This window comes from Notechis scutatus, chromosome 3 (genome assembly GCF_049901735.1).
Source record: "Notechis scutatus isolate UNSWTSFEM ecotype Mainland chromosome 3, rNotScu1.2, whole genome shotgun sequence".
NCBI lineage: Eukaryota > Metazoa > Chordata > Lepidosauria > Squamata > Elapidae > Notechis > Notechis scutatus.
Window position 1 is genome coordinate 8,933,205 of NC_142011.1, and position 26,719 is coordinate 8,959,923.

Sequence of the window (26,719 nt, forward strand, 5' to 3'; positions counted from 1 at the left end):
TAAATAGTTTCCAAAGATAGTAACTAGGTGACTGAAATTTCTGCCATGCAAAATTCTAACTGGAGAACATGATTGATGACTCTTGGCTATGGATGTGTCCCATTGGAGAATATGAATTATGATACACCCAGGGGGTGGGGGAAAACCAGGGTCAAGGGTGACAATGAATTATGTGACTCAGAGTCGGCTACACCCAGGCAGTGTCGGACCTTTTAACTCCCAATAAATCCTTTTGAAGTTTTGGAAGTTTGGCTCGAGATTCATGATTTAATTGGGGTAAGTGCTGGAATCTGTACCTGTCAATAGTGGTGTTCCCCAAGGCAGTGTTCTAGGACCAACTCTCTTCATACTCTACATAAATGACCTCTGTGATCATATTAAGAGCAATTGCGTTCTTTTCGCTGATGATGTAAAGCTGTTCAATACCACAGACAATACTGCTACCCTACAAAAAGATCTTGACTATGTATCAGAATGGTCAAACAAATGGCAACTTCAAATCTCAACAAATAAATGCTCTGTCTTACATATTGGCAAAAAAAACCAGAAAATAAAATACAAGCTGAATAGTCAAGATCTTGTTGATGACCCAAGCTCTGTAAAGGACCTTGGAATACTCACCTCTAATGATCTAAGTGCTAGAGCCCACTGCAACTACATAGCCAAAAAGGCATTAAGAGTTGTTAACCTAATCCTACGTAGCTTTTTCTCTGGTAATATCACACTACTAACCAGAGCATACAAAACATTTGCTAGACCAATACTCGAATACAGTTCATCAGTCTGGAACCCACATTACGTATCTGATATTAGCACAATTGAGAAAGTCCAGAAATAGGAGGAGCCTATAGAAAAAGGACATAACTTATTAGAAGAACTAGAACGATTTGGAGAAGTCGCAGGATTTAAAATTAATAGGGGTAAAACGAAATTAATGTCTAAAAATTTAACAGGAGACCAGAATAAAGAACTAGAGACAATAATGGGAATACAGGTGACAAAAAAATTAAATACTTAGGAATTTGGCTTACTCCACAAAGCAAATCATTAAAAGAAAACAACTATGACAAACTTCTCCAACAATCCAAGAAAGATTTAGATTCCTGGAGTACATTACAACTTTCCTTATTGGGCAGGATTGCTCTGATTAAGATGAATATTCTGCCAAAATTTCTATATCTATTCCAGACAATTCCAATCAAATTAAATAAAAAAATTTTTACGGAATTAAACAAGATAACACTGAAATTTATTTGGCAGGGGAAAAAAGCTAGGATTAATGTAAAAGCCCTACAAGATTTGAAAAGCAGAGGAGGGTTAGGCCTGCCAAACTGGGAAGTATATTACAAGGCAGCCACCCTACTATGGATAAAGGAATGGGTGAATTTAACTAACAAAAGAACACTAATATTAGAAGGCCACGATATGCAGAAAGGATGGCATGCCTTTCTGTGGGAAACTGGGAAACCCAGGCAATCATATTTCCATAGGCATCTTATCAGGGACTCTCTATTAACCAATTGGAAAAAGTACGTAAAAACTTTATCTAAAAATACCGATTTGGCTATCTCCAATGGAAGCGATAGTACACCCTAATAATTTGGATATAACTAAAATGATTAAGTACGAAAATTTATTAGACCCACAAGGAAAATTGAAAACCCGACAAGAATTACAAGAGCGAGGATTTAAAATTGATCAGTGGGTGTACCTTCAAATTCATAGTAGATATAAACAAGATATTAAGGAATTTGGAATCTACAATAAATTACAGACTTTAGACAAAATTCTATTAGGACCGAGCAAAAAAAATATATCTAAATTTTACAAACATTTATTAGAAACTGAATTAGAACAAGAAATTGTTAAAGGAAATATGATTGCGTGGAGCAGAAACATGGGACGGAGCATTACGCTAGCAGAATGGGAAAGGATCTGGAACAGGAACATTAAGATCACGAAATCAGCAGCTTATAAAGAAAACGATATAAAATGTTTTATAGATGGCACCTGCCCCTTCGAGATTGGCGAAGATGCACCCCAACACGAGCCCCAATTGTTGGAAATGTCAAAGCATAGAAGGTACCTTCTTCCATTTGTGGTGGTCGTGCAAGGAAACCCAGAAGTACTGGCAAAAATTAGGCGCTGGCTAGAGGAAATAACCAAGGAACAAATAGAGTACAAACCAGAGTCCTTCCTTCTAGGAATTTTCGATAAACAAATACCCAAAAAATCAAGTATATTGTAATTCATATCTTAACTGCAGCCAGACTGGCATTTGCCCAGTGCTGGAAATTATCTTCCATTCCCTCTGAACATATGGTTATTCAGAAAATTTTACAATGCGCCGAAATGGACAAACGAAGAATTAACCCAAACAATAAACCTAAAGAACTCTCTTTCATCATATTACAACAATTGGAATCCTTTGTATAATAATGCCAAATAATAGATAGAATCCCAACCTCATTTTTCTCCTAAAATGTGAATATGGACAAAATGAAGCCCAAGACAGAGAGAAATTGTTTGAAAAGAACCACTGGCCATGATACTATAGGAAGAGAAAGAATAGGATCCTACAGATAGAATACAATAGAATATGGTATAATTTTTAACTGATTTGGCTCTGTAATCATCTATTCCCCCATTCTCCCTGCCCTACCCATTTCTGACAAATCCTACTCTTCCGAGGAACTTAGGCTTGGTCTTCCTCCAACCCCTCTTAGACCCCTCTCATATGGCCCTCTCTTTTAATGCCCATGAGGACTATTTATTCGCGTTTTCATGATTGTACATAATTTGTAGTTGTGTTGTTCTTTTTAAAGGTAAAACTAATAAAGTATTTTTCCAAAAAAAAAAAAAAAGAGAAAGTCCAGAAATTTGTGACAAGAAGAGTTCTCCATTCCTGTGTAAGAATATGTCCTTTGCCAATATTTTAATGGAAAACTGTTGCTAGGTTTCATATTGGGGTCATTAAGGGTCATGGCTGGCTCTACAGGGAAGAGGAGAAATACAATGTGTGAGCTAATCTTGTCAGTTTTGACATTGCCTATTGTTTTGCTTATTTGGAGTCTCTTTGCTTATAAATAGATTGGCCCAGTTTTTCTGAAAGGATATAAAATCTCCATTCCTAAAGACCAGTCTTTTCAAGCTTCTGCTTGAGGCTGTGTTTCCTAAGGCAGGAAGACCGAAGCTGCTTTCTGACTTGGTTAAGATTTTTCTCCTTTAGGGGAAATATTCTATACTATAGAAATATTCTTATTAAGAATAAAGAATATTTTAATCTGGGGAAGGGCAGGACTTCCTACAATTCCCTTCCTTTCCCCATAACACATTGTCTGGAAATTCTCAAAAATAAAGTTTTCTCAAAAAGAAGTGGTGTAGGGTTTCCTGACAAAGCAGGGGTTGGACTAGAAGACCTCCAAGGTCCCTTCCAACTCTCTTATTCTATATTGAGATTCTATTATATTCTATGTAATTTCAAGACTTTGGAAGGTATTGAACCAGGACATGTCAGGCTTAATGGATCAGGACCGTCAATAAGTTGCATCACAGATTTATTCAAGTCTATACAGAAGAATCTGGTCAACTAAAGTTAAACACTAAATTAGTACCAGATAAGGGTCAACGGCAAGGGTCTTCCAACTTGGCAGTTTAAGACTTGTGGACTTCAACTCCCAGAATTCCTGAGAAAACATGACTGGAGGAGGAATTCTGGGAGTTGAAGTCCACAAGTCTTAAAGCTAATCAAGTGTCAACTCATAAAATATTTCCATGGTCTTTTTAGAGTTGCCAACAGAAAGGGAGGGTGGGGAGCAGTGCAGCAGCTTGGAAATCAAAAGTGAATTCCATAAATAGTTTCCAAAGATAGTAACTAGGTGACTGAAATTTCTGCCATGCAAAATTCTAACTGGAGAACATGATTGATGACTCTTGGCTATGGATGTGTCCCATTGGAGAATATGAATTACGATACACCCAGGGGTGAGGGAAAATCAGGGTCAAGGGTGATAATGAATTATGTGACTCAGAGTCGCTACACCCAGGCAGTGTCGGACCTTTTAACTCCCAATAAATCCTTTTGAAGTTTTGGAAGTTTGGCTCGAGATTCATGATTTAATTGGGGTAAGTGCTGGAATCCTGATATCAAGTGGTCAACGGCATTGGGGGGGGGCTGGACTTGGCCCGTTTGTGGCAATATAATGACTTTAAGCTGATAACTTTCACTTTTTAACTTTCACTTTTTAACTTTTTACTGCCTCAATTGATTGGGTGGTTAAACGTGATAGTGGATTATTTGCACATTCAAATTTAGCAAGACTCTGATCATGCCTTACAAGAAAGAGAATTAGCTCAACTAGTTGTGTTTCTTGTCTGGTTTACTCGAAAGGGCTGACAGAACCAGTGAGTTAAAAACAAGCCAGATATCAGGAAGGACTCCCTGAGTCCATGAACTATGAGTCGGTGGAACAGGCTGCCACATGACGTGGTGATTTTTGCCTTCCTGGAAGGTCTTCCAAAAGAGGCTAGATGTACCTCTTCAGAGATACTTCAGAGCAGGGGTGTGTCCAACCTTGGCCACTTTAAGAACTGTGGACTTCAACTCCCAGAATTCCCCAGCCAGCCATGCCTAATAAAGGGGTCTTAAAGTGACCAAGGTTGGAAGAACCTGCATTGAAAGGAGGTTTAGACTATAGTCGATGACTTTTAAGATCCTTTCCAAATCTACGACTCTATGATTGCATTCATTATTAATCCTAAGAATTAAGCCCCTCTGAATGTCTTTAATTAGGAAAACGAGCTCTAAATCAGCGGCCACCAGCTGGTGGTCCGTGGACCACTGGTGGTCCGCAAGAAAATTTTGGTGGTCTGCAGAAAAATTATTTGCATTTTTTATATTGCACTAAACCATGGGTCCTCAAACTACGGCCCCTGGGCTGGATACATGCAATGAACGTTTGTGTTGCTGCAGAGAGTCTCCCCCCTTCGGGATCTTTTTGTGGGGGGCAGAAATTCCGACTTGGGGTTTGCTTCAGCCTCCTGGGGCAAGGCTTTGGGCGAAGGCTGGAGGGAAGGGCCGCTGGTGGTGAACAGCCAGAGGGCCTCGTTCCAATGGGACTGTATCGTGGCCTGGAACTGGCTGACCATCTCATTCTGCTGAGCCTCCAGGCGCCGGGACCTGGCCTTGCACTCCCCACAGGTCTTCTCTCTGCTTGGAAAGCCTATGCTCCTAGTCCTCAGTGAGGTGCTTCTGCTGAGTCTCCTTCTCGGTCAGATCCAATTTGAAGTGAGCCAGCTGCTTTCTCCTGAGGGCTGTTTAGCTCCAACAACTGCTTCCTGTTGGGGCCCTAAGGAGCCCGGGTGGGCTGGTGAGGAGTGGTTGGGAGAGGAGGGGCGAGGAGAGGCCAGTGAGGCGCCCCTCGACATGAGTGACATCGAGTTGGCCATGCCCACTCAGTCACATGACCACCTAGCCACACCCACCCAGCCAGTCATTAGGCAGATTGTATTAGTGGTCCGTGGGATTTAAAATTATGAATTTAGTGGTCCCTGAGCAGGGGTGGGATTCAACATTTTTAACAACCAGATCTGTGGGCATGGCTTATTTGGTGGGCATGGCTTGCTGGTCATGTTATTAGCTGGGTGTGGCCAACTCAATATCATTCACATCGAGGCATACATCTCCTTGCCTGGCCTCTCATGACTGTGGGGATGCTGCAACAGTCGTAAGTGTGAAAAATGGTCATAAGTCACTTTTTTCAGTGCCATTGTAACTTTCAATGGTTACTCCCACACAAGCAAAGTACCAGCAAAGGAGGGGGGAAAAACTCCAGAGAAGTTCCTGAGACAGGAAGTCTAGTCCTGCCAAGAATGTAATAAGGGTTAATGAGAGGCAGTTTCTGTAAGCAGCACCAGAATGTTTCCTTCCTGCCTTCCTTACAGGATTAGGCCAGTAATTACTTCTAACAACCGGTTCTCCGAACTGCTTAGAATATTAACAACCAGTTCTAGTGAATGTTAACAACAGGTTCTAGTGAATAGGTGCGAACTGGTAGAATCCCACCCCTGTCCCTGAGGTCCGAAAGATTGGTGACCCCTGCTCTAAATCATAAATACACTTTTTTAAAATTCCTAATTCTTGGAGACAAACCATATGGGGACGGGCATTCCTATCTGCCCTGTTTTATTATTACTTTCGGGTAACATCCTGTTAAAGACTTTCAGGCAGGGCTGCTCTAATTGGGTATTGTTCGGTTCTAATGAATGAAAAGTTTGCACATGTTGATTAGATAGAAATGCAGCCCAAGCTGCTTAAATGCACCAATCGCTCCCTAAAATTGGCTTGCTTTTCTTGTGCAAGTGATTTGAGAAACCTTTTTATCTCAAATGAAAGATACATTGTTATGCTCAGTAGGTTTAACTGGCAGTTCTTAAGCCACAAAGAGCACGAAGTGATGGATATAGACAGTTCAGAGAGGATTTCTGATTTAGGTGCATGAATTCTGAGGTTAAATCTTTGACATTCACACAGTCAATTCTCTCTCCTTTCCTTCCTTCCTTCCTCAAAACCAACCCTCATTCCTTCCTCCCTCCTTTCCTCATCAAGATCTTCCTTCCTTCCTTCCTTCCTTTCTTCTTCAGAATCAACCCTCATTCCTTCCTCCCTCCCTTCCTCATCATCCGTCCTTCTTTCTTTCTTTCCTTCCTTTCTTCTTCAAAATCAACGCACACTCCTTCGCCCTTCCCTTCCTCATCAAGATCTTCCTTCCTTCCTTCCTTCCTTCCTTCCTTCCTTCCTTCCTTCCTTCCTTCCTTCCTTCCTTCCTTCCTTCCTTCCTTCCTTCCTTGTCCCAATGGTTATCAGCACACTGGGTACCATACCCAAAAATCTTGGGCAGCATTTAGAATATATATTCATTGACAAAACTTCCACCTGTCAATTACAAAAGGCCCCCCTGCATTCTAAACATATATTACATCAATTCATTATCATGTCTTAGGTTCTTGGGAAGAATTCAGAGCATATGTAGGAAAACAGAAGTTAAAGAACTAGCAGTCATGACTTCACATTTTTTATTTATTTAATTTATTTATTTTGATTTGTCAATCGCTTACAAGATAATAGGTATAAGTATATACATAGTTATGAATACATGAAATGGATACATATAAGAAAAATAAAAAGAAACAATAGGACAGGGACGGCAGGCAGGTTGGTGCACTTATGCACGCTCCCTACAGACCTTTTAGGAAAGGGGTGAGGTCAATAGTAGACAGTCTAAGGTTAAAGTTTTGGGGGTTTGGGGAAGAAACCACAGAGTCAGGTAGAGTATTCCAGACATTGACCACACTGTTGCTGAAATCGTATTTCCTGCAATCAAGTTTGGTGTAGTTAACCTTGAGTTTGTATCTATTGTGTGCTCTTGTGTTGTTATGGTTGATATTTCTTCCTGTGAAATATTTCTGGACTTTCTCAACTGTGCTAATATCAGATACGTAATGTAGGTTCCAGACTGATGAGCTGTATTCGAGTATTGGTCTAGCAAATGTTTTGTATGCTCTAGTTCAGGGGTGGGCAACCACGGCCCGCGGGCCACATCCGCCCATTGGTCTTTTAATCCGCCCGCCAAGATTGGTACAGAATTAAGGTTTGATGTGAATGATTGAATGATTGCATTCATTTGATTTTGACTTGTAATGACAGGCATTTCGACACCAGGTAGCGCATTAGGCGCAGTGACTTGATTTTGCGGAGATTTTGCAGTTTTTTATATGTATCGTATCTTGTGCTGACCTGGCCCATCTGTCAAATTTTAAAAGTCAATGAGGCCCCCGAGCCAAAAAGTTTGCCCACCCCTGCTCTAGTTAGTAGTGTGATATTACCAGAGAAAAAGCTATGTAGGATTAGGTTAACAACTGTTAATTCCTTTTTGGCTATGTAGTTACAGTGGGCTCTAGCACTTAGATCATTAGAGATGAGTATTCCAAGGTCCTTTACAGAGCTTGGATCATCAAGGTCTTGACTATTCAGCTTGTATTTTATTTTCTGATTTTTTTTACCAATATGTAAGACAGAGCATTTATTTGTTGAGATTTGAAGTTGCCATTTGTTTGACCATTCTGATACATAGTCAAGGTCCTTTTAGCAGTATTGTCTGTGGTGCTGAATAGCTTAACATCATCAGCGAAGAGAACGCAGTTGCTCTTGATATGATCACAGAGGTCATTTGTGTAGAGTATGAAGAGGTTGGTCCAAGAACACTGCCTTGGAGGACACCACTGTTGACAGGTACAGAATTTGATAGGATGCTCCCAATTTTGACCATTTGTTGTCTGTTTGACAGGAATGCTTCTATCCAGTTATGCAGGTGTCCAGAGATACCATAAGATTTTAGTTTTAGGAGTAGTTTGTTGTGTACTACTGAATCAAAGGCTTTACAGAAGTCTATGTAGATTGTGTCTATTGTTTTGCCCTGATCGAGTTGTGTAGTCCATATATTGTTGGGTATATAATTACAATAACACTACCAGTACCAGTGAATCCATTCCCAGTGTTCACACAGCTCACACACATGGCTGCTTTGTTCAGTTTTGGTTTAACCATTGTGGATTTCAAACCAGGGCTTACCTATGACTGCCTTGTCTGGACCTCACTGTAAAGACCAAACTTTAATCACAAAGATCACAAATTTCAACACCAGCATTGATGATGTTTCCTAGTTGAGTAATGAAATGTCTGCAAGAAAATCACTGAACTCAGAAAGTACCTCTTCCTCCTCTTCTCTTCCTTTTCTCCTCCTCCTCCTGTTCCTCCTCCTCTACAACCACCCCCACCCCCTTGGACTCTCTGCAAATCCCTCTCCCTGCTAGCCCTGATGGTGTTACCTAGTTGGGTAATGAAACGTCTTCCAGAAAACAACATGCTCAGAGAGCACCAAGGACCCCCACAATCAAATGTTTTATGACCACTTGAAGAAGCTTTAGCCTTTCACAGCCTTCTGTGGGAATAAAGTTTAGGTGGCAAAATAGTTTGCGACTCAAACGTCACACAAGATTGTGGCTGGTGTCCCCCATCCCTTGAACCCAACCCATACAAGATCCAGCAGTTACATCTATACAAAAGGATAACCTTGGTTGTGAAACTTTCTGACAGTGAGAACAATCAACCCATGGAACAGAAGTTGCCTTCAGAAGTTGTGGGAGCTTCATCACTGGAAGCTTTCAAGAAAAGACTGGACTGCCATCTGTCAGAAATGGGGTAGGGTTTCTTTGACATAAGTTCACCACAAATGATAAAAAAACCACTCGTTTTTTTATTACATTTCCAACATTTGCTAGACCTATTTTTAAACATTTTAGCTAATCTAGCAGGTGGTAGATGCCATCTATAAAACATTTTATATAGCTATTCTTTATCAGAAGAAGTCACCATTGTTAATTTATCATTCCTTTCCCATATGTTTTGCTATTTCTCCTTTTTGGGCAAAGATACACAGGGGTTTCGAAAAGATGATAGGGAAACATGTAGATTTTTAAACCTGAATTGTTCTTTATTAGCTATAATATCAGAAAAACTGTGATAAGAAAAGCACGTATTTCATATACAAATGTCTTAACAGCAGCAAGGATTATTTTCACACAATATTGGAAACAAAGGAAGATATATGGTGAGATGAAAATACTAGATTGTACAGAAATGGATAGACTGACAGTGAAAATGAAACAGGAAGAGGATGTAGAATATTATCAAACATGGGATTTATTTTACCAATGGTGGGGAAAGAGAGGTGGCGACAGGGGTGGGCTGCTACCACTGGCGAACCCGTAGCTAATTTTATGACCAGTTTGGCGAACCGGCAAATCCCACCCCTGGATGGCTCTGCCCAAACCACCCCTCCCCCTCCCAGGAATCCCCACACGGCCGGTTTGGATGCCAGTTAAGTGCAAGGCCCCAGTGGTGGGATTCAATTTTTTTTACTACTGGTTCTGTGGGCGTGGCTTGGTGGGCGTGGCTTGGTGGGCGTGGGAGGGGAAGGATACTGCAAAATCTCCATTCCCTCCCCACCCCACTAACCTGCTTTCCAGCTCCGTTCTCCTGTGCAGGGCAACCAAAGAAGACCCAGCCGATCAGCTGGGACTCAATGGGAGGCAGAGAAGAGATGGGGGCGGGGCCAGTCAGAGGTGGGATTGGACGGTTCTCTGAACTACTCCAAATTTCCGCTACCGGTTCTCCAGAACTGGTCAGAACCTGCTGAATTCACCACCTCTGCAAGACCTGCACAGAGGTCCGGGGTGGGCAAAGAAACAGGCCGTCCTGGAGACTCTAGAAGGCCGGAAACAGGCCCGTTTCCGGCCTTCAGAGCAGTGGTGGGATTCAAAATATTTTACTACCAGTTTTGTGGGCGTGGCTTGGTGGGCGTGGCTTGGCTTGGTGGGTGTGGCTTGGTGAACATGGCAGGGGAAGGTTACTGCAAAATCCCGATTCCCTCCCCACTCCACTAACCTGCTTTCCAGCTCTGTTCTCAAATTTCTCAAAATTTCCGCTCCCGGTTCTCCAGAACTGGTCCAAACCTGCTGAATACCACCTTTTCTCCAGAGGGCCTCCGGAACCCCGGGGAGGGCGAAAATGCCCCCCCCACCGCCCTGGTGCAGGAGGCCAACTAGGCCACGCCCACCATGGCCACGCCCACCCAGCAACCGGGCAGAGAACCGGTTGCTGATATTTTTGAAGTGGCGATTAAAGTTGTATTGTTAAGCAAATTAAATACCCAGACACCACCACTAAGCACTAAGAAGTGTATTTAAGAGAAAATCAATAATGAAAACAAAAAGCGATGGTGTAGTACACTGGAAAGTCTCCCGCTTTTGTGGGCGTGGGACAGAGGTGGGATTCAGCAGGTTCTGACCAGTTCTCGAGAACCGGTAGCGGAAATTTTGAGTAGTTCGGAGAGCCAAAACATACCACCCTCTGACTGGAGATGTTACAGTATCCTTCCCCTGCCATGCCCACCCAAGCCACGCTCACAGAACCGATAGTAAAAAAAAATTTGAATCCCACCCCTGGGGTGGGAGTGAGGCAGGTTGGACTAGTCCAGGGGTCACCCGACCTTTCGGACCTCAGGGACCACTACATCCATAATTTTAAATCCCGCTGACCACAAATATGACTTTAAAAAAAAAAGATAAGTAGTATTTAGTGCAATATTTCAAAAAAAATGGAAATAATTTTTTTTTTCTGCGGGACCACCAACCTTTTCTTCGCGGTACCACCCTTGGTTGGTGATCACTGGACTAGATGACCTCCAAGGTCCCTTCCAACTCTGTTCATCTGTTATCTCAGGTGGGGAGGCCCACCTGTAGCCGCGTTGCCCTTTTAAGAAGCGCTGGGGGGGCTCGCCCACCTACCCACCCCTCCTTCCTTCCCCCTCCCTCTCTCCCCCTTCCCTCCCTTTTCATCCGAGGAAGAGTTTGCGAGCGGAGCTCTTTCCCCAAAGCGTCACCAAGCAGCTGTTTCGCGGAGCGCAGCCCGGGCTGTTTGTTTCCCAGGGAAGACCGCTAGGAAAGGCAAAGGCTGAGCCTCGCTGCGGCCGCTTCTCCGGCTCTTTCCCCCGGTCACTTCTCTCCCTCTCTCTCTCCCAAGCCGAGCAAACGCCGGAGCCGAGCGATGGGAGCTCTTGCGGGCTCAGCTTGGTGAAATCCGCGCCCGCAGCCAACGCGGGGATCGGTCCCCCCCTCCATCCCTCCAGGCGGAGGAGGAGGAAAAGAGCCAAGATGGGATGTTGCACCGGGCGATGTACTTTGATCTTCCTCTGCACTTTACAGCTGGTAAGCGTGGAGGGGGCTGCGCGTCTTTGGCGTGGCGGGGGGAGGACTGCCATTTGTCAGGAATGGTGTAGGGTCTCCCTCTTGGGCGGGGGGTTGGACTAGATGACCTATATGGTCCCTTCCAACTCTGGTTATCTGTTACATGTTGACCCGATCCTATGCTCCTGGGGCAGTGCGTTCCGCAGGCGCGCGGGACTACAGTTCCCATCCTAAACAGATAACAGATCATCAGAGTTGGAAGGGACCTTGTAGGTCATCTAGTCCAACCCGCCGCCCAAGCGGGAAGACCCTACAACCATTGTAACCTTTAGGCGACTGGGATTCGAACTCCCCGCCTCCGCCGCCTCCGGGAAGGGCTGTCTTGTAAAGGTTGGCGAGGCTTTCCCGAGCCGCCTCTTGTCACCCCAGTTGTGCCCTCCGGGAGTCTTTCGCGGTTTTGGAGTTCACACGACATCCTGAAAGGGGCTAGTCGAGTGCAATTCGCCCTCGGTCCGTCCTGAAACGAGTCTTGGGAGGGGTGTGTGTGTGTGGAGGGAGGCTGGGTTTTCTCATCGCGCGTGAATTCTCTCCCCTCCCGACTAATCGCGCTTAATATGAAGCTGAAGTTGAGCGGATCGTGTGAACGTGGCCGGTTTGGTCCTTCGGGAAGCGCGCGGTGCGAATGGGAGCGCTCGAAGGGAAGCCCAGGTGGGGCTTTTTGACTTCTGCCCTGCTGAGTTTTGGGAGCCTTAGAGGAACCTCCCCCCCCAACACAGAGGTAACACATAACAGAATATCAGAGCTGGAAGGGACCTTGCAGAGGTCATCTAGTCCAACCCCCTCCCCCAAGCAGGAGACCTTGCACCATTTCTGACAGATGGGCGTCCAATCTCTTCTTGAAAGTCTCAAGTGATGGTGCTCCCACAACTTCCGAGGGCAACTGATCGAACTGTTCTATTGTTCCATCCACACACCTTTTGGATGTCCCCAAAGGTGCTTTTTCAGGAGGCAACTGGGCTTTCTTGTTTTGTTTTTTTCTTTTGAAAAGAAGCTTCTTGGATGAGAAGCGAAATGTCTTCCAAAAGAATTTTTTTTAAAAAAAACAAACCCAGAAAGTCCAGTTGCCTCCTGACAGAAAAAAAGCACCTTTGGGACAGCAACCACGACCTGGATGACTGAGGATCTCTACACATTTTTGGATGCATCAATCCCCATTTTTATTTTTAAACCTGACCTGTCCCTGAGACTTGGGATGGGATGTCTCACCTTTTCTCTCTACTCTGTCAATGAAAGATTAAAACCAAAACGGACCAACTTCCTTAACTCCTAAACATTGGCTTGCTCATCCAAAAGTGATCCAAAAAAACCCCCAAAACCCACAAACCTTTGAGGATTATCTTTAGAAAAAAAAAAAAAACAATGCTAGTGTTCCAATTTAGCTAGAGGAAACAGATGGAAATCAAATTGATTGTACTGTTCACCAGCTGTGTGTTTTTCTTTGGAGGGGGGGGGATAAAAACACTATGGAAGTGAACTGTGGAATAGCCATGCACCCACAGACTGGGAGTGTACCAAACTTGGGGTACACAGCTTTGCCTTGGAAAGGAGTTGCCTGATTAAGAAATGTTCCCATTGGAATTGTTTTTTAAGGGCTTTCAAACTATAGATAATCTTCGACTGACATCCGTTCATTTAGCGAAGGTTACAACAGCACTGAAAAAAACCTGACTTATGACCGTTTTTCACACTTACGACCGTTACGGAACTCCTACGGTCACACAAACAAAATTCAGACCCTTGGCAGTTGGCTTGGCAGTTGTCTCAAAATTATGACGGTGGCAGTGTCCCTTTTGTGACCTTCTAAGAAGCAAAGTCCATGGGGAATTCACCTTAACAACCGTGTTACTAACTTAGCAATGACAGCGATTTGCTTAACAACCAGTGGCAAGAAGAGGTCATAAAATGGGGCAACACTCACTTCACAACTGCCTTGCTTAGCAACAGAAATTTGGCAGCTGAATGGGGGTCGTAAAGTATTTTGAGGTCCCTTTTCCAGATCAGCAAAATAGTTAACCTCAAAGCATGTTCCTTGCATTGCCACTCTTTTTCCAGTTTATTTTGTGAAGGTTGGAACGGAGAGATTTCTTAACAATGGATGCAAATCCATAGTTTGTCCAGGATGGATTGGAAAAGGAGATTGTAGCTGGCAAACAAACATGGTGTGTTTATATGTCTCCCACGCAATTTAGTGTGGACTTAGCTCCGGTCAATCATTGTTCTCTCTGCCAAGCTTAGGCCAGTTCTATAATTCTGCCATTGCGGTTTCCATTCGTTTGTCTTTCCTGCCTAATTAATTAATTAAAAAAAAAATCTTTGCATTAACAGAAAAAAAAAAACCAACCCCTCACTCTTACCAGTAGCTTTCATAACACCCTTTGGAAACTTTCAAAGAAGGGTCAACTTCTCCTTAGATTCCAGTGTGCCAAAATATTCCAGCCACCTTTTCATTCGGGCTCATTTTGCATTCACCTCCAGTAGCTCCAAGAAGGATAATTTGGACTGTCCATTGTTAGGGAAAAGCTTTTGTGCTTCTGGTGCAAATCCGAATGCAAAGCAATTGGTTGTGGGCAAATTAATACTCTGCCTTCAAAGAAAGCTAAGCAAGTAAACGCACACAGCCAAACAAAGGACACAAAGTTGCCAGATTTGTTCCCAAAACCTTTTTTATTTTTTATTTTTTACAAATACATAGAACCAACCAAATTATTGCTTACTTTTTTTTTTCTACCTATCTTATTGTTATTACATATATGGGCATATTTTGGAAGCGTTTAAAGGTTTTTTTAAAAGAAAACCTCTCTCTCTTTCTCTCTTTTCTTCCTTTTTCTCTTTTTCTTTCTCTCCTTTATCTCTCTTTTCTCCCTCTCTTTCTTTCCATCTCTGTCTTTTTCTCTGTCTCTTCTCTTTGCCCTCTCATCCTCCCTTCCTCCCTCTCTCTCTCTCTCTCTCTCTCTCTCTCTCTCTCTCTCTCTCTCTCTCTGTTTCTTCCTCCCTCCCTCATCTCTGTCTTTCCCAATTTCTATTTTGCGCTCTCTCACACCCCCATGCTCAGGGAGGGGCGAGAACTATGAATCTGTTCCCCTTTTGTCTTGGAAAAGGACTGGCTTAGTTATTCAGCTGGATTGGATTTTTTTTTAAAAAAAAATTCTTTGGGATTTTGTGTTTTCAAACGGGGTGGTTCTTTTTTTCTGTCAATGCCCTGCGAACTGTTGGACTTTCATTTGCATTCCCAGGGAATAGCTAAAATGGGATTTTGCCAAGGGTCATAATTTATCCTGAGTAATGTATAAAAACTCCATTGAGTGTGTTAATTTTTTTTTTTTTTTTTTGCTGCTAGATTGTACAGCGTACGCTTGGCCAAAAACTCGGCCAGCTAGAAACAAACAACTTAAACACACACACCCAGAAGGACACACACACACACACAAAACACACGCACGCACATACACAACATTCCGGATTGGAAATGCAGGGCAGTGGATGCTTGTCTGAAGAGGGTCTGGAATTGGCAGATTTCTGCAAAAAGAGAAGTGGGGAGGAAAGGATTTTCTCTCCCTTTAAGTGTTCTTCCTACTTGGTGATCTAGGGGGGAACAAAGATTTGGCTGTTTTTCAATGGTAGTTGAGTCTGGTGGCCAGAGGGTCTCTCTTGTTTCTTTCCATTTCTGGTGGGAATCAGGATCTTTCCCTCCTTAAAAGGGCAATGCCTGCTCTCCTTTCTTTGGTAAATCTCGCCTCCTCGCAAGCAAAAACTGGGGAGGGGGAATGAGGTGGGGAAAAAATATTAAAATCTGATGTTGGGTTTTGCTGATTAGACAGATTATTAGAACTAAGGAGAAATTTCCTGACAGAGCAATTAATCTGTGGGACGACTTGCCTCCAGAAATTGTGGATGTTCCAACACTGGAAGCTTTAAAAGAGATGTTGGATAACCATTTGTCTGAAGTGGTGTAAGGTTTCCTGCCTAGGCAGGGGGTTGGACTAGAAGACCTCCAAGGTCCCTTCCAACTCTGCTATTCTGTTCTATGTTATTCTTATTCTTATTCTATTCTATTCTATTCTATTCTATTCTATTCTATTCTATTCTATTCTATTCTATTCTATTCTATTCTATTCTATTCTAATTATCTATTCTATCCTCTTATTCTATTCTATCCTATCCTATCCTATCCTATCCTATCCTATCCTATCCTATCCTATCCTATGTTTATTCTATGCTATCCTATTCTACTCTAGATTTGTGGTTATAGAAACGGCTGGTGTACAAGCTAGTCCTCAACATATGACCACAACAGAGCCCCAAAGTGAGACTTTTGTTGAGTGAGTTTCGCCCCGTCTTACGACCCTTCTTGCCAGAGTTGTGAAGTTGAAGTCACTGTTGTTGTTAAGTTAGTAACATGGTTGTTAAGTGAATCTGGCTTCCCCATGGGCTCTGCTTGTCAAAAGGTCACGAAAGGGACACTGCCACCACCATAAATATGAGTTGGTGGCCAAATGTCCGAGTTTTGATCACTTGACCGTGGGGAAGGCTGCAACGGTCGTAAGTGTGAAAAACGGTCATAAGTCACTTTTTCCAGTGCCATTGTAGCTTTAAACAGTCATTCAATGAATGGTTGTAAGTTGGGGACTGCATGTAGAAGAAAAAGTCCCAATTGCTTTTTTCCATCAATTGAAGCTCAATAGTATAACATTTGAAGATAACAGCCACTGAAATACAGATAACCTCAACGCATCGATTTAATTTTGTTGTATAAGAGGAGAAGGAAGGCAGATAAAGAACATTATTTGGCATTACCTGGCCTTATTGTACCCTATGACTATCATTAAATGTTGTACTTGATGATTCTTGGCTCTTGACGAATGTATCTTTTCTTTTATGTACACTGAGAGCATTTGCACCAAGACAAATTCCTTGTGTGTCCAATTGCACTTGGCCAATAAAAGAATTCTATTCCTATTCTATTCTATTCTATTCCTATTCCTATTCCTATTCTATTCTATTCTATTCTATTCTATTCTATTCTATTCTATTCTATTCTATTCTATTCTCTATTCTATTCTTTCCTGATTCTAATTCTATTCTTATTGTACCTATTCATTAAGTTTGTACCTCATGATTCTGGCTCTTGACAATTCTTCTTTATTACACTGAGAGCATTGCTTCTCTGTGTCCAAGCATGCCAATAAAGAATTATATTCCTATTCTATTCCTATTCCTATTCTATTCTATTCTATTCCTATTCTATTCTATTCTATTCTATTCTATTCTATTCTATTCTATTCTATTCTATTCTATTCTTCCTAATTCTAATTCTATTCTTATTGTACCCTATGACTAACATTAAGTGTTGTACCTCATGATTCTTGGCTCTTGACAATATCTTTTCTTTTATGTACACTGAAAGCATTTGCACCGAGACAAATTCCTTGTGTGTCCAATCACACTTGGCCAATAAAGTATTCTAATTCTTATTCTATGCTATGCTATGCTATACTATGCTATTCTGTGCTATTCTGTACTATTCTATTCTGTGCTATTTTATTCTGTGTTATTCTATTCTGTGCTATTTTATTCTGCGTTATTCTATTCTGTGCTATTCTGTTCTGTGCTATTCTGTGCCATTCTGTGCTATTCTGTACTATTCTATTCTGTGCTATTCTATTCTGTGCTATTTTGTGCTATTCTGTGTTATTCTATTCTATTCTATTCTATTCTATTCTATTCTATTCTATTCTATTCTATTCTATTTGGCTTTAGAGATTTGCTATGAACCACAAAACGCTACAAAAAATCTAATATAAGTTAGGAAATAGCCATCACCTTACAGGTCAAACCGTACAATAATTTTATATACTTGTGCAGTCACTAAATGAACTACTAAGGCCGGGGTGCTGCATTGGTTAGAATGCTACTTCTGCTGACTGCCAGCAGTTGGGCAGTTCGATCCTGGCCGGCTCAAGGTTGATTCAGCCTTCCGACCTTCTGAGGTCACTAAAATAAGGACCCAGATGGTTGGGGGCAAGAGGTCGACTCTGTAAACTGCTTAGAGAGGGCTGGAAAGCACTGTCAAGTGGTATATAAGTCTTAAGTGCTATTGCTATGGCTATTGTAAGTTGAGGATTACCTGTAACTTCAAAAGTGGAGCCTTTGAGGAAGGATGTAACTGACTTTTCACCTGCATAGAAAATTTGAGGAAAAAAAGGAATTATACACCACACAAAAGTGGGAGGAAGGGAAAGAGGTTACAAGTACTGTCCTAATCCAGTGATGGCTAACCTTTTCGGCACAAAGTGCTCGAAGCACATGCGGACTCATCCCCAAAATGCAATGTGTTCACGCCACGCATGCACCCCACCACTCCCACGCATCTGTGTGCCAATCTCCCACGCCCCCACGCATGTGTGCGTGACCCCTATGCATGAACCCTACCCCCATGCATGCCTGCCCCACCCCACCATGTGCCCCCAGCCCCTGCCCCCCGCGCATGCACAGCAGAGACCCAAAGACCAGCTGGAGGGAGGGAGGTGCGCACGCAGAGCTGAGCTAGGACAACCGCCATGCGTGGCATCGGTTCGCCATCACGGTCCTAATCCATATTTTGCCCAAGTCCGCTTTGCTGAATACGCTACAGTGGGATGAGTTTATGTAAATAAACATACTAAGCCTTTTTTTTAAAAAAAATGGCTAAAATTTATCCAAATTTAAAACCAGAGTGTTGGAAATGCAAAAAGAAACATGGTACATTCTTTCACATGTGGTGGACTTGTCCAAAAGTGCAAGAATTCTCAAATATGATACAGATCTGGCTACAGGAAATAACAAGTCTAAAGATAGTACCCAAACCTGAAATGTTTTTATTAGGGATAACCAAAGGAGAATATACGAAAGAGAATCAATGTCTAATGATACACATCTTAACAGCGGCTAGGATACTATATGCTCAAACTTGGAAATTAGATAGTATACCCACAGATGACATGATTATAAAAAAAGCAATAAATTGCATAGAAATGAACAAATTAACAATGGAATTGCAGGAGAGGGAAGATAAAGAATTCCATGTGGCCTGGAAAAAAACGGTATGTCTAGTTAGAAAATAGAAAGAAAATATAATACAAAAGTAGAAGTTTTAAAGTGTAATTGTAAATAATATATATATATGTGTGTATGTATAGGAGAATGGTATAACTGACGTCACAAATAAGTGCAAAAAATGTATATAGAACTTGTTTTTTTTAAGGTGAAAATTTAATAAACTTTATTTTTTTTTAAATATATATATAAAAAAACCTCAAAATCCACAATGATTGGGTGGATCCCAGTCAAAATCAAACTAATCCTATCCTGGCTTGATGTCAGGCATCGAACATTGCTGGCAGAGCGGTGTGTTTGCTTAGCCAAATGAATTTTATTAAAAGAATTTTATTAAAAGAAACAACCAACAGCCGTTCACTCCAGAATAACTAAGGATCCCTCTATATTTCCCATTGTAAGAAATGAGGCTTGAACTGTTTCAAAAAAAAAAAAGAAAAGAAAGAAAGAAAAAGAAGAGAAAGCAGGGGCCATGGCATTGTTTCTTATTATACTTGCCCTTTGTCCCCCTAATGGCTATAACTCCATCATTTGATTTAGTGCTCTGAGGTAATTTTTTTCTCCTTTCCCAATCCCCCAGTAATTGTTATAGCAGGTTGTGTGTGTGGGAGGGGTTTTTTTTTTTGACAAGCATGAGAGATCCTTGGTATCCATGATACTAGACAAAGAACCTCAGGAATGCTTTTTCTTTAAAAAAAAATGAAAAAAGGAAAAAATGTCTATGTGTATTGGAGTCAGACGAATCCTTTTGAAACATGACTCTGCTTCTCTTTCTGAACCTGCCATCAGTGTAGAAATTTGGCCCAATGCTTTTCTTAATGGGGGAAAAAAATACACCCCAAAGACTCTGTAGAAAGAGTACAGAGAAGAACAATAAAGATGATTAGGGGACTGGAGGCTAAAATATATGTTTTTAAAAAAACAGTTTATGGATATGTCTTGTCTAGTGAAAAGAAGGGCTAGAATAGAATAGAATTCTTTATTGGCCAAGTGTGATTGGACACACAAAGAATTTGTCTTGGTGCAAATGCTCTCATTATACATAAAAGAAAAAATACATTCGTCAAGAATCATAAGGTACAACACTTAATGATAGACATAGGATACAAATCAGCAATCAAATCATGCTAGGAAACAGTCCATATAAATCATAAAAGTAGGACTAGAGGTGACATGATAGAAGTCTTCCAATATTTGAGGGGCTGCCATAAAGAAGAGAGGGAGTCAACCTATTTTCGAAAGCCCCTGAGGGCAGGACAAGAAGCAACGGATGGAAACTAATCAAGGAGAGAAGCAACCTAGAACTAAGGAGAAATTTCCTGATAATTAGAACAGTCCAGACTTCCGGTGGCAAGGCAAGGACGAACAGAGGTGCAGAAGCCCGTCTGTGGTCTCAGTTAATCTCTTTTTGCGGTTGGCACGATCCTTTGAGGGTGCACGAGTCCCGGAGAGATTCATGCCGGCGTGGGGGAGACTCGGGTTGCAGTGTGGGGAAGGCAACCCCCCCCTGCAGTGAAGAGGAGCCCTCCAGAGCCCAATGAGCAAGAAACAGCCCCCTATCAATGGCGGCTCTGAAGTCCGGACTGCCACCGATGTAAAGAAGTGAGTGAGTGACAGTTTGTGAGATCATTGGGGAAGAGTGTGGCAGATAAAATTAGTGGTGGAGAGGAGGATTGGAATGCCATAGACCAGAGGTCTCATTCTCGCGGCCTGTGGGCCAATTGTGGCCCGCAGGACGATATCCTGTGGCCCCCACCATGATATGAAAGTATAATATTAGTGTATAATATAAATATAAAGTATAATATAAAGTATAATATTATGCGGCCCAGCCTCACCCAGACTCTGCCTCCAGCAGCCCCCAGGTAAATTGTGTTTGAGACCCTGCCATAGACAAGTGTCTGTCCGGAGCCCTAAAAGAAAGCAGCCAAAAAGCGGATGCAAGGCAAGTGAAAGTGAAAGGGCTTGGCAGACAGAAGAGAGAGAGAGGACAATAACGAGTAAAAAGGGAAGTTTACGAGGTTGGGAGACTAGCGGCTGGAAGGTGCCTGGAAGTTGTGGAGGATTTGGACTATCTCATTTGATTTTTATTCTGAAAGGCTTTATTAAAGCGGAGACAGGAAGAAGATCGGAGCTGACGGAACAGAGACAGTGTGGCACCACAGGCGATACTTAGAAACCCTGAAGCTATCGTAACAATATAACTGATATAAACCACTTAACAGCCCTTTAGGGAGCATACTGATCTAATTGAGGAGGTGGTTCCATCTGAAGAAAATCAGGAAAATTGAACTTAGGAACGCTAAGACAAAAAGTAAAAGTGGAAGCTTCCGAATGTGTGGAGATACCGTGTAATTGCAGTCACAACCCAGCATTTTTTTTTACCTCCCCACTTCCGGTGCGTTTGGAGTGAAAGCTCTCAAACTTAGAGACAGAAAGCTAAAAACTTACTTCAAAATTCCTTTCCCCCTTTTTTTACTCCCTTTTTTCTGTATACATTTGCTCAATTTTTTTCTTCTTTTTCCCTCACCATCTGGCGCTATGATGAACTATCTCTCCTTCTTTATTCTCTCTTTATAATGATTATAAATATGCATACTGGGAAAGAAAAATTGATTGTTGTAACTGATTGTTAAATAATTGAATTAATTGATTTAATTGATTTATTAATAATAGTGATAGTTATACTTTGATTAGATATATAGGGAAAATAGTAAGAACATTAAGTATTATTTAATTAATAAGTGTAGGATTTTATGTATTAATATTATAATTTATTGTGTGATCACAATTAATCCACTTGAGGACGAACGTAATACTGTTTGTGTTTAAGAATATTTAAAATAAGGTTAGGTAAATACACATATTTATTTATAATATTTAAATATAGTTGGATTTGGAGTATGTATGTATGTATGTATTTACATGAAATTATGTATAGAGGCTAGGCATAGACCTAAATATGTGATTTAGAATTTGGATTTAAAATAATACAGTGATAATATTTTTATATATAAGTACTTATACTCCAGTAACCAGTTAAGAGCACAGCTATCCAGCAGACAGATAGATTAAGTAATTAGATAATGGTCAATCCTAATACAGAGATTCTATCACTGAATGTTAATTTGGGATAATATAATTAATATAGTACAACAACAGAAACAAATCTTAAAAGAAATGACTTCCACAACTACTACAGCTCTGAAAACTGGAAGAAAGGTCACCCCGACATTAACAACTACATCGGCAACAGCTTCGCCCATGGCACAAAAAAACATAGAAGAAACATTACCAGTGGAGAAACAAGCTAACATCTCGAATGCCAACATCCAATCAATTTTGCTGACTTTACAGGAATCGATGACGAAGCTGCAAGAAACAATGATGAAAAACCATAACGAGATGAGAGCAGATGGGGAAATTGAAAGCAGAAATGAAAGTGGATATCTCCAAAGTAGAGGACAAAGTTGGATTATTACAGCAGGCCTTGGAGAAAAATGAAGCAACAATAAAAGAGGTAGAGAAAAGGACTGAATGAACCAAAAGGAAATTAGAAAGGGTAGATGAAGAATTAAAGAATGTGAGTAAAGAAATGGAGGACTCACTGGTCTACCTAGAGATGGACAAGGCTGCTACATACTTGAGATTCCAAAATGTAGTGGAATCCAAAGAAGAAGACCTGGAACAACTAATGGCGGGAATACTGGCTGGACTATTGGAAAAGGATAAAGATGACATCTTAAGGGAGTTTGATGAAGTTTACAGGATTAGCACTAATTATGCGAGACGCCACAAATGCCCAAGAGAAGTCCATATACGATTTGCGAGAAGGAGTGTCCGGGATATCATATATAGGCTGTCAAGAGATGAAACAATCACGTATAAAGATAAAGAAGTCTTGATTCTCAAACAAATACCAAGAAGAGTAAGAGAACAAAGACGAGACTACAAGTTCTTAGCAGCTTTCCGAAATCAGAAAAGAATCGTATTTAAATGGCTAATCCCAGAGGGGATGTTAGTTTTTTGGAATGAAAGGAAAATTAAAATAGACTCCATGGAAAAGGCCCAGGAATTTTATGAGTGATTGGTAGGTCCGGAAGACCAGAGCAGTAAGGAGGAACTGGAAACAAACTCCCAGGAAGATCAAGGCTATCATAAGAACAGAGATGGAACTTTAGGAAATCAAGGAAATACTCATCTAAATCAGGAGAGAGAAGAAAGTAGGACACATCTTCAGGCACAAGGAGAGACCGGAGCCATTACAAGACAAAGAGCAAAACAGAATTAATTAAATGGAAGAAGAAAAGAAACTACTATCAATTAATATAAATGGTTTAAACTTGACGAGAAAAAGGAAAAGGATAATAGCTAAACTAATCAAACAAAATGCTGATATAATATGCCTACAAGAAACTCATATAAAGAAAACAGATGAAAAATACCTAGAATGTCCAAAATTAGGGAAGCTGTTTACCGCACCAGCAGACATGGGGAAAAAGAAAGGGATTGCAGTATATGTTAAAGAGGATTTGAAAGCAGATTTAATACGGTCGGATTCTGAGGGAAGAACTCTGGTTTTGCAGATCTGGATTAATGCCATCCCAATTCTCTTAGTGGTAATCTACGCCCCGAACAGAGATCAAAAAGAGTTTTTTAAGCATCTTTATGGAAAAATAGTAGGATTGGAAACAAGAAATATTTGTATCATAGGAGACTTTAATTCTATTGCTGATTATCAAAAAGACCACAGTAATGGGGGGAAGAACAAAGGGGGGAAAAGAGAGCTTCCCAAGATATGTATGGAAATGATGAAGGAGTTAAATTTGATTGATATATGGAGAAGATTACATCCCGAGAAAAAACAATTTACATTCTATTCAAATCCTCATCAATTATGGACACGAATTGATATGGCATGGATGAATGAGGAAATAGCAAATGAGCTAAAAGGATTTGAAATTTTACCTAATGAATGGGCAGATCACAATCCAATTCAGATAATATGGAAGGGTAGGGAAAAACCCAAGAAAAGATGGACATTAAATACTCAGTTAATAAGAGAAAAAGAATACACCAACAAACTCAAGGAGGAATTAAATTATTTCTTAAAGGAAAATGATAATGGAGCAACTATGAAACAAAACATTTGGGATACAATGAAGGCAGTAATAAGAGGTATAACAATCTCTTATAACGCCAAGAGGAATAAGGAAAAATACGCCCAGCAAAACAAATTACAACAAAAAATTAAGGAATTAGAAACTCAATTACAGAGTACCCCAAAGGATTCAAAATTGCAAAATCAGATAATAATAACTAAACATAAATTGAATTTAATTGAACAAGAGAGAATGATTATAAATTTGAATACAACTAGACAAACTTATTTTGAGCATGCTAATAAGCCAGGGAGATGGCTATCATATAGACTAAAAAAAAGGAAAGAAAAGAGATTGATATACCAGCTAATAGATGGAAAGGGGGATATACAGCAGGAGATAGAACAGAAAAAAGAAATTGCCCATAAGTATTTTGAAGAGTTATATAAAAAGGAAGAAGTTAACGAAGATAGAATAAGAAACTATTTAGATGAAGTGAAGGATAAAGCAATTGGGGAAGAAATGGAAGAATTATTAAACAAAGACATTACTTGGTTTGAATTGAAATCAGCAATAGAGAAGAAAAACAATAAATCCCCGGGACCAGATGGGATTCCAGGGGAGCTGTACAAGGCAATAGCAGAATAAATAGGACCTCTTATGTTGGAAGTTTTTAATGACGTCTTATTGGCAGCTAGGATGCTGGACTCATGGAGGGGGGCATTGATTTTGCTGATCCCGAAGGAGGATTCGGATCCCCGATATATACATAATTATAGGCCGATTTCACTGTTAAATACTGATTACAAAATATTCACTTCTGTTATAGCAAGTAGACTAAAAAGAATGTTAAATGAGCATATATATGACGATCAAAATGGATTTCTCCCGACCAGACAAATCAGGAACAACTTAAGAATAGTACTAGATGTCTTAGAATTTTATGAAGCCCACCCCGAAAAACAAATTGCACTTATGTTTTTAGATGCAGAGGAGGCCTTCGATAATTTAAATTGGCAATTTTTAATCCAAAAAATTTATAATATGAATTTAGGCACTAAAATATTATAACATCCATTTATGATACACAACAGGCTAATATTATAATAAACGGGGAATATACCCGTCCAATAAAAATAGAAAAAGGAGTCAGACAGGGCTGCCCACTCTCACCTCTGCTCTTCATATTATCATTAGAAGCATTACTAATGCGAATTAGACAGGACCCAGACATAAAAGGATTAAAGGTTAAGAAAGAAGAATATAAGTTGCAAGCATTTGCGGATGATATGATTTTTTTCATTGAGGAACCAATAGAAAGAGGACAAAAATTGATGAATGAATTAGAACAATTTGGAGCAGTAGCAGGACTTAAAATTAATAGGAAGAAAACAAAATTAATGACTAAAAATTTAACAGAAAAACAGAAAATAGAACTAGAAGAAGTTATGGGAATACAAGTGATAAAGAAAGTTAAATACTGAGGAATATGGTTGACAGCACATTGTAAGACACTTAAGGAAAATAATTATGATGAATTGATGCAACAGGTAAAGAAGGATTTAGAAACATAGGGCAAGCTGCAACTTTCATTATTAGGCAGGATTGCTGCTATTAAAATGAATATTCTTCCAAAATTCTTATATATATTTCAGATGATCCCAATCAAAGTACACATTTTTTTTTTTGAAGAATTTAATAAAATAACTGTAAAATTTATCTGGCAAGGGAAAAAACCTAGAATAAATTTAAAGGCAATGCAGGATATGAAGAGCAGGGGAGGGCTGGCACTTCCAAATTGGAATTCTTATGCAATCCTGCACTTTTCCTATGTCTCCAACAGCTGACGCGTGGCTGTGCCACGCAATGCAGCTGAGGTTGAAAAGAAGGAATAGAGTATAGAGCCGGAGTGAGTGGGAGGGCGCAGCAGCCGATTGTCGGAGCGAACCGGTTCGCTCACTGATGATCCTCGGAGCTACCGGTTTGATTGAACCAGGCCGAGCCGGTAGAATACCACCACTGCTCCAGAAGTTGTAAATGCTCCAACACTGGAGGTTTTTGAGAAGAGATTGGAGAACCATTTGTCTTCAGTGGTATAGGGCAGTGATGGCTAACCTTTTCGGCACCAAGTGCCCCAAAGTGTGCGTGCACACCCCCGCACATACTCCCCATCCCTGCGCATGCATGCATGACCCCAAGCATGCACCCCACCCCTCACATGTGGGGGTACATGTGACCCTGTACATGTGACCCCCCGTGTGTGCATCCCGATCCCTGCGCACGCATGGCAGAGACCCAAAGACCAGCTAGCTGGTGGGAGGTGCATGCACCCATGTGCAGCGGAGCTGAGCTGGGGCGACGGCTTGCATGCCCAGAGAGAGGGCTCTGCATGCCACCTCTGGCACACGTGCCATAGGTTCACCATCACAGGTATTGGGTTTCCTGCCTGATCAGGGGGTTGGACTAGAAGACCTCCAAGATCCCTTCCAACTCTGTTATTCGGTTATTCTAAATAATCTGCTCAACTGCTGGGTCTGAATGTTTCTCCTTTCCACCACTCCCAATCTTCCAAGAGTGAGATCTTAAGCCTTTGGCCCACTCCCAGGAAGTTCCTGGCTAAAGTTTTGACATTCCCCCCACCCCGGTGCTTGGCCTGCAGC

At 41.1% G+C, this 26,719-nt stretch overlaps 1 protein-coding gene across 3 annotated transcripts in view; it reads left to right on the top strand.

Annotated features, from left to right (window-relative positions):
* Positions 1-11,445: 11,445 nt before the first annotated feature.
* NKAIN4 (sodium/potassium transporting ATPase interacting 4) overlaps positions 11,446-26,719 on the top strand; it is a 149,657-nt gene continuing 134,383 nt past the window's right edge. For all 3 annotated transcript variants that reach the window (XM_026683409.2, XM_026683413.2, XM_087959181.1), the window contains exon 1: positions 11,446-11,826. In XM_026683409.2, the coding sequence (XP_026539194.2) occupies positions 11,773-11,826 (54 nt within the window). In that variant the 5' untranslated portion in view covers positions 11,446-11,772. The remainder of the gene's footprint in view (positions 11,827-26,719) is intronic.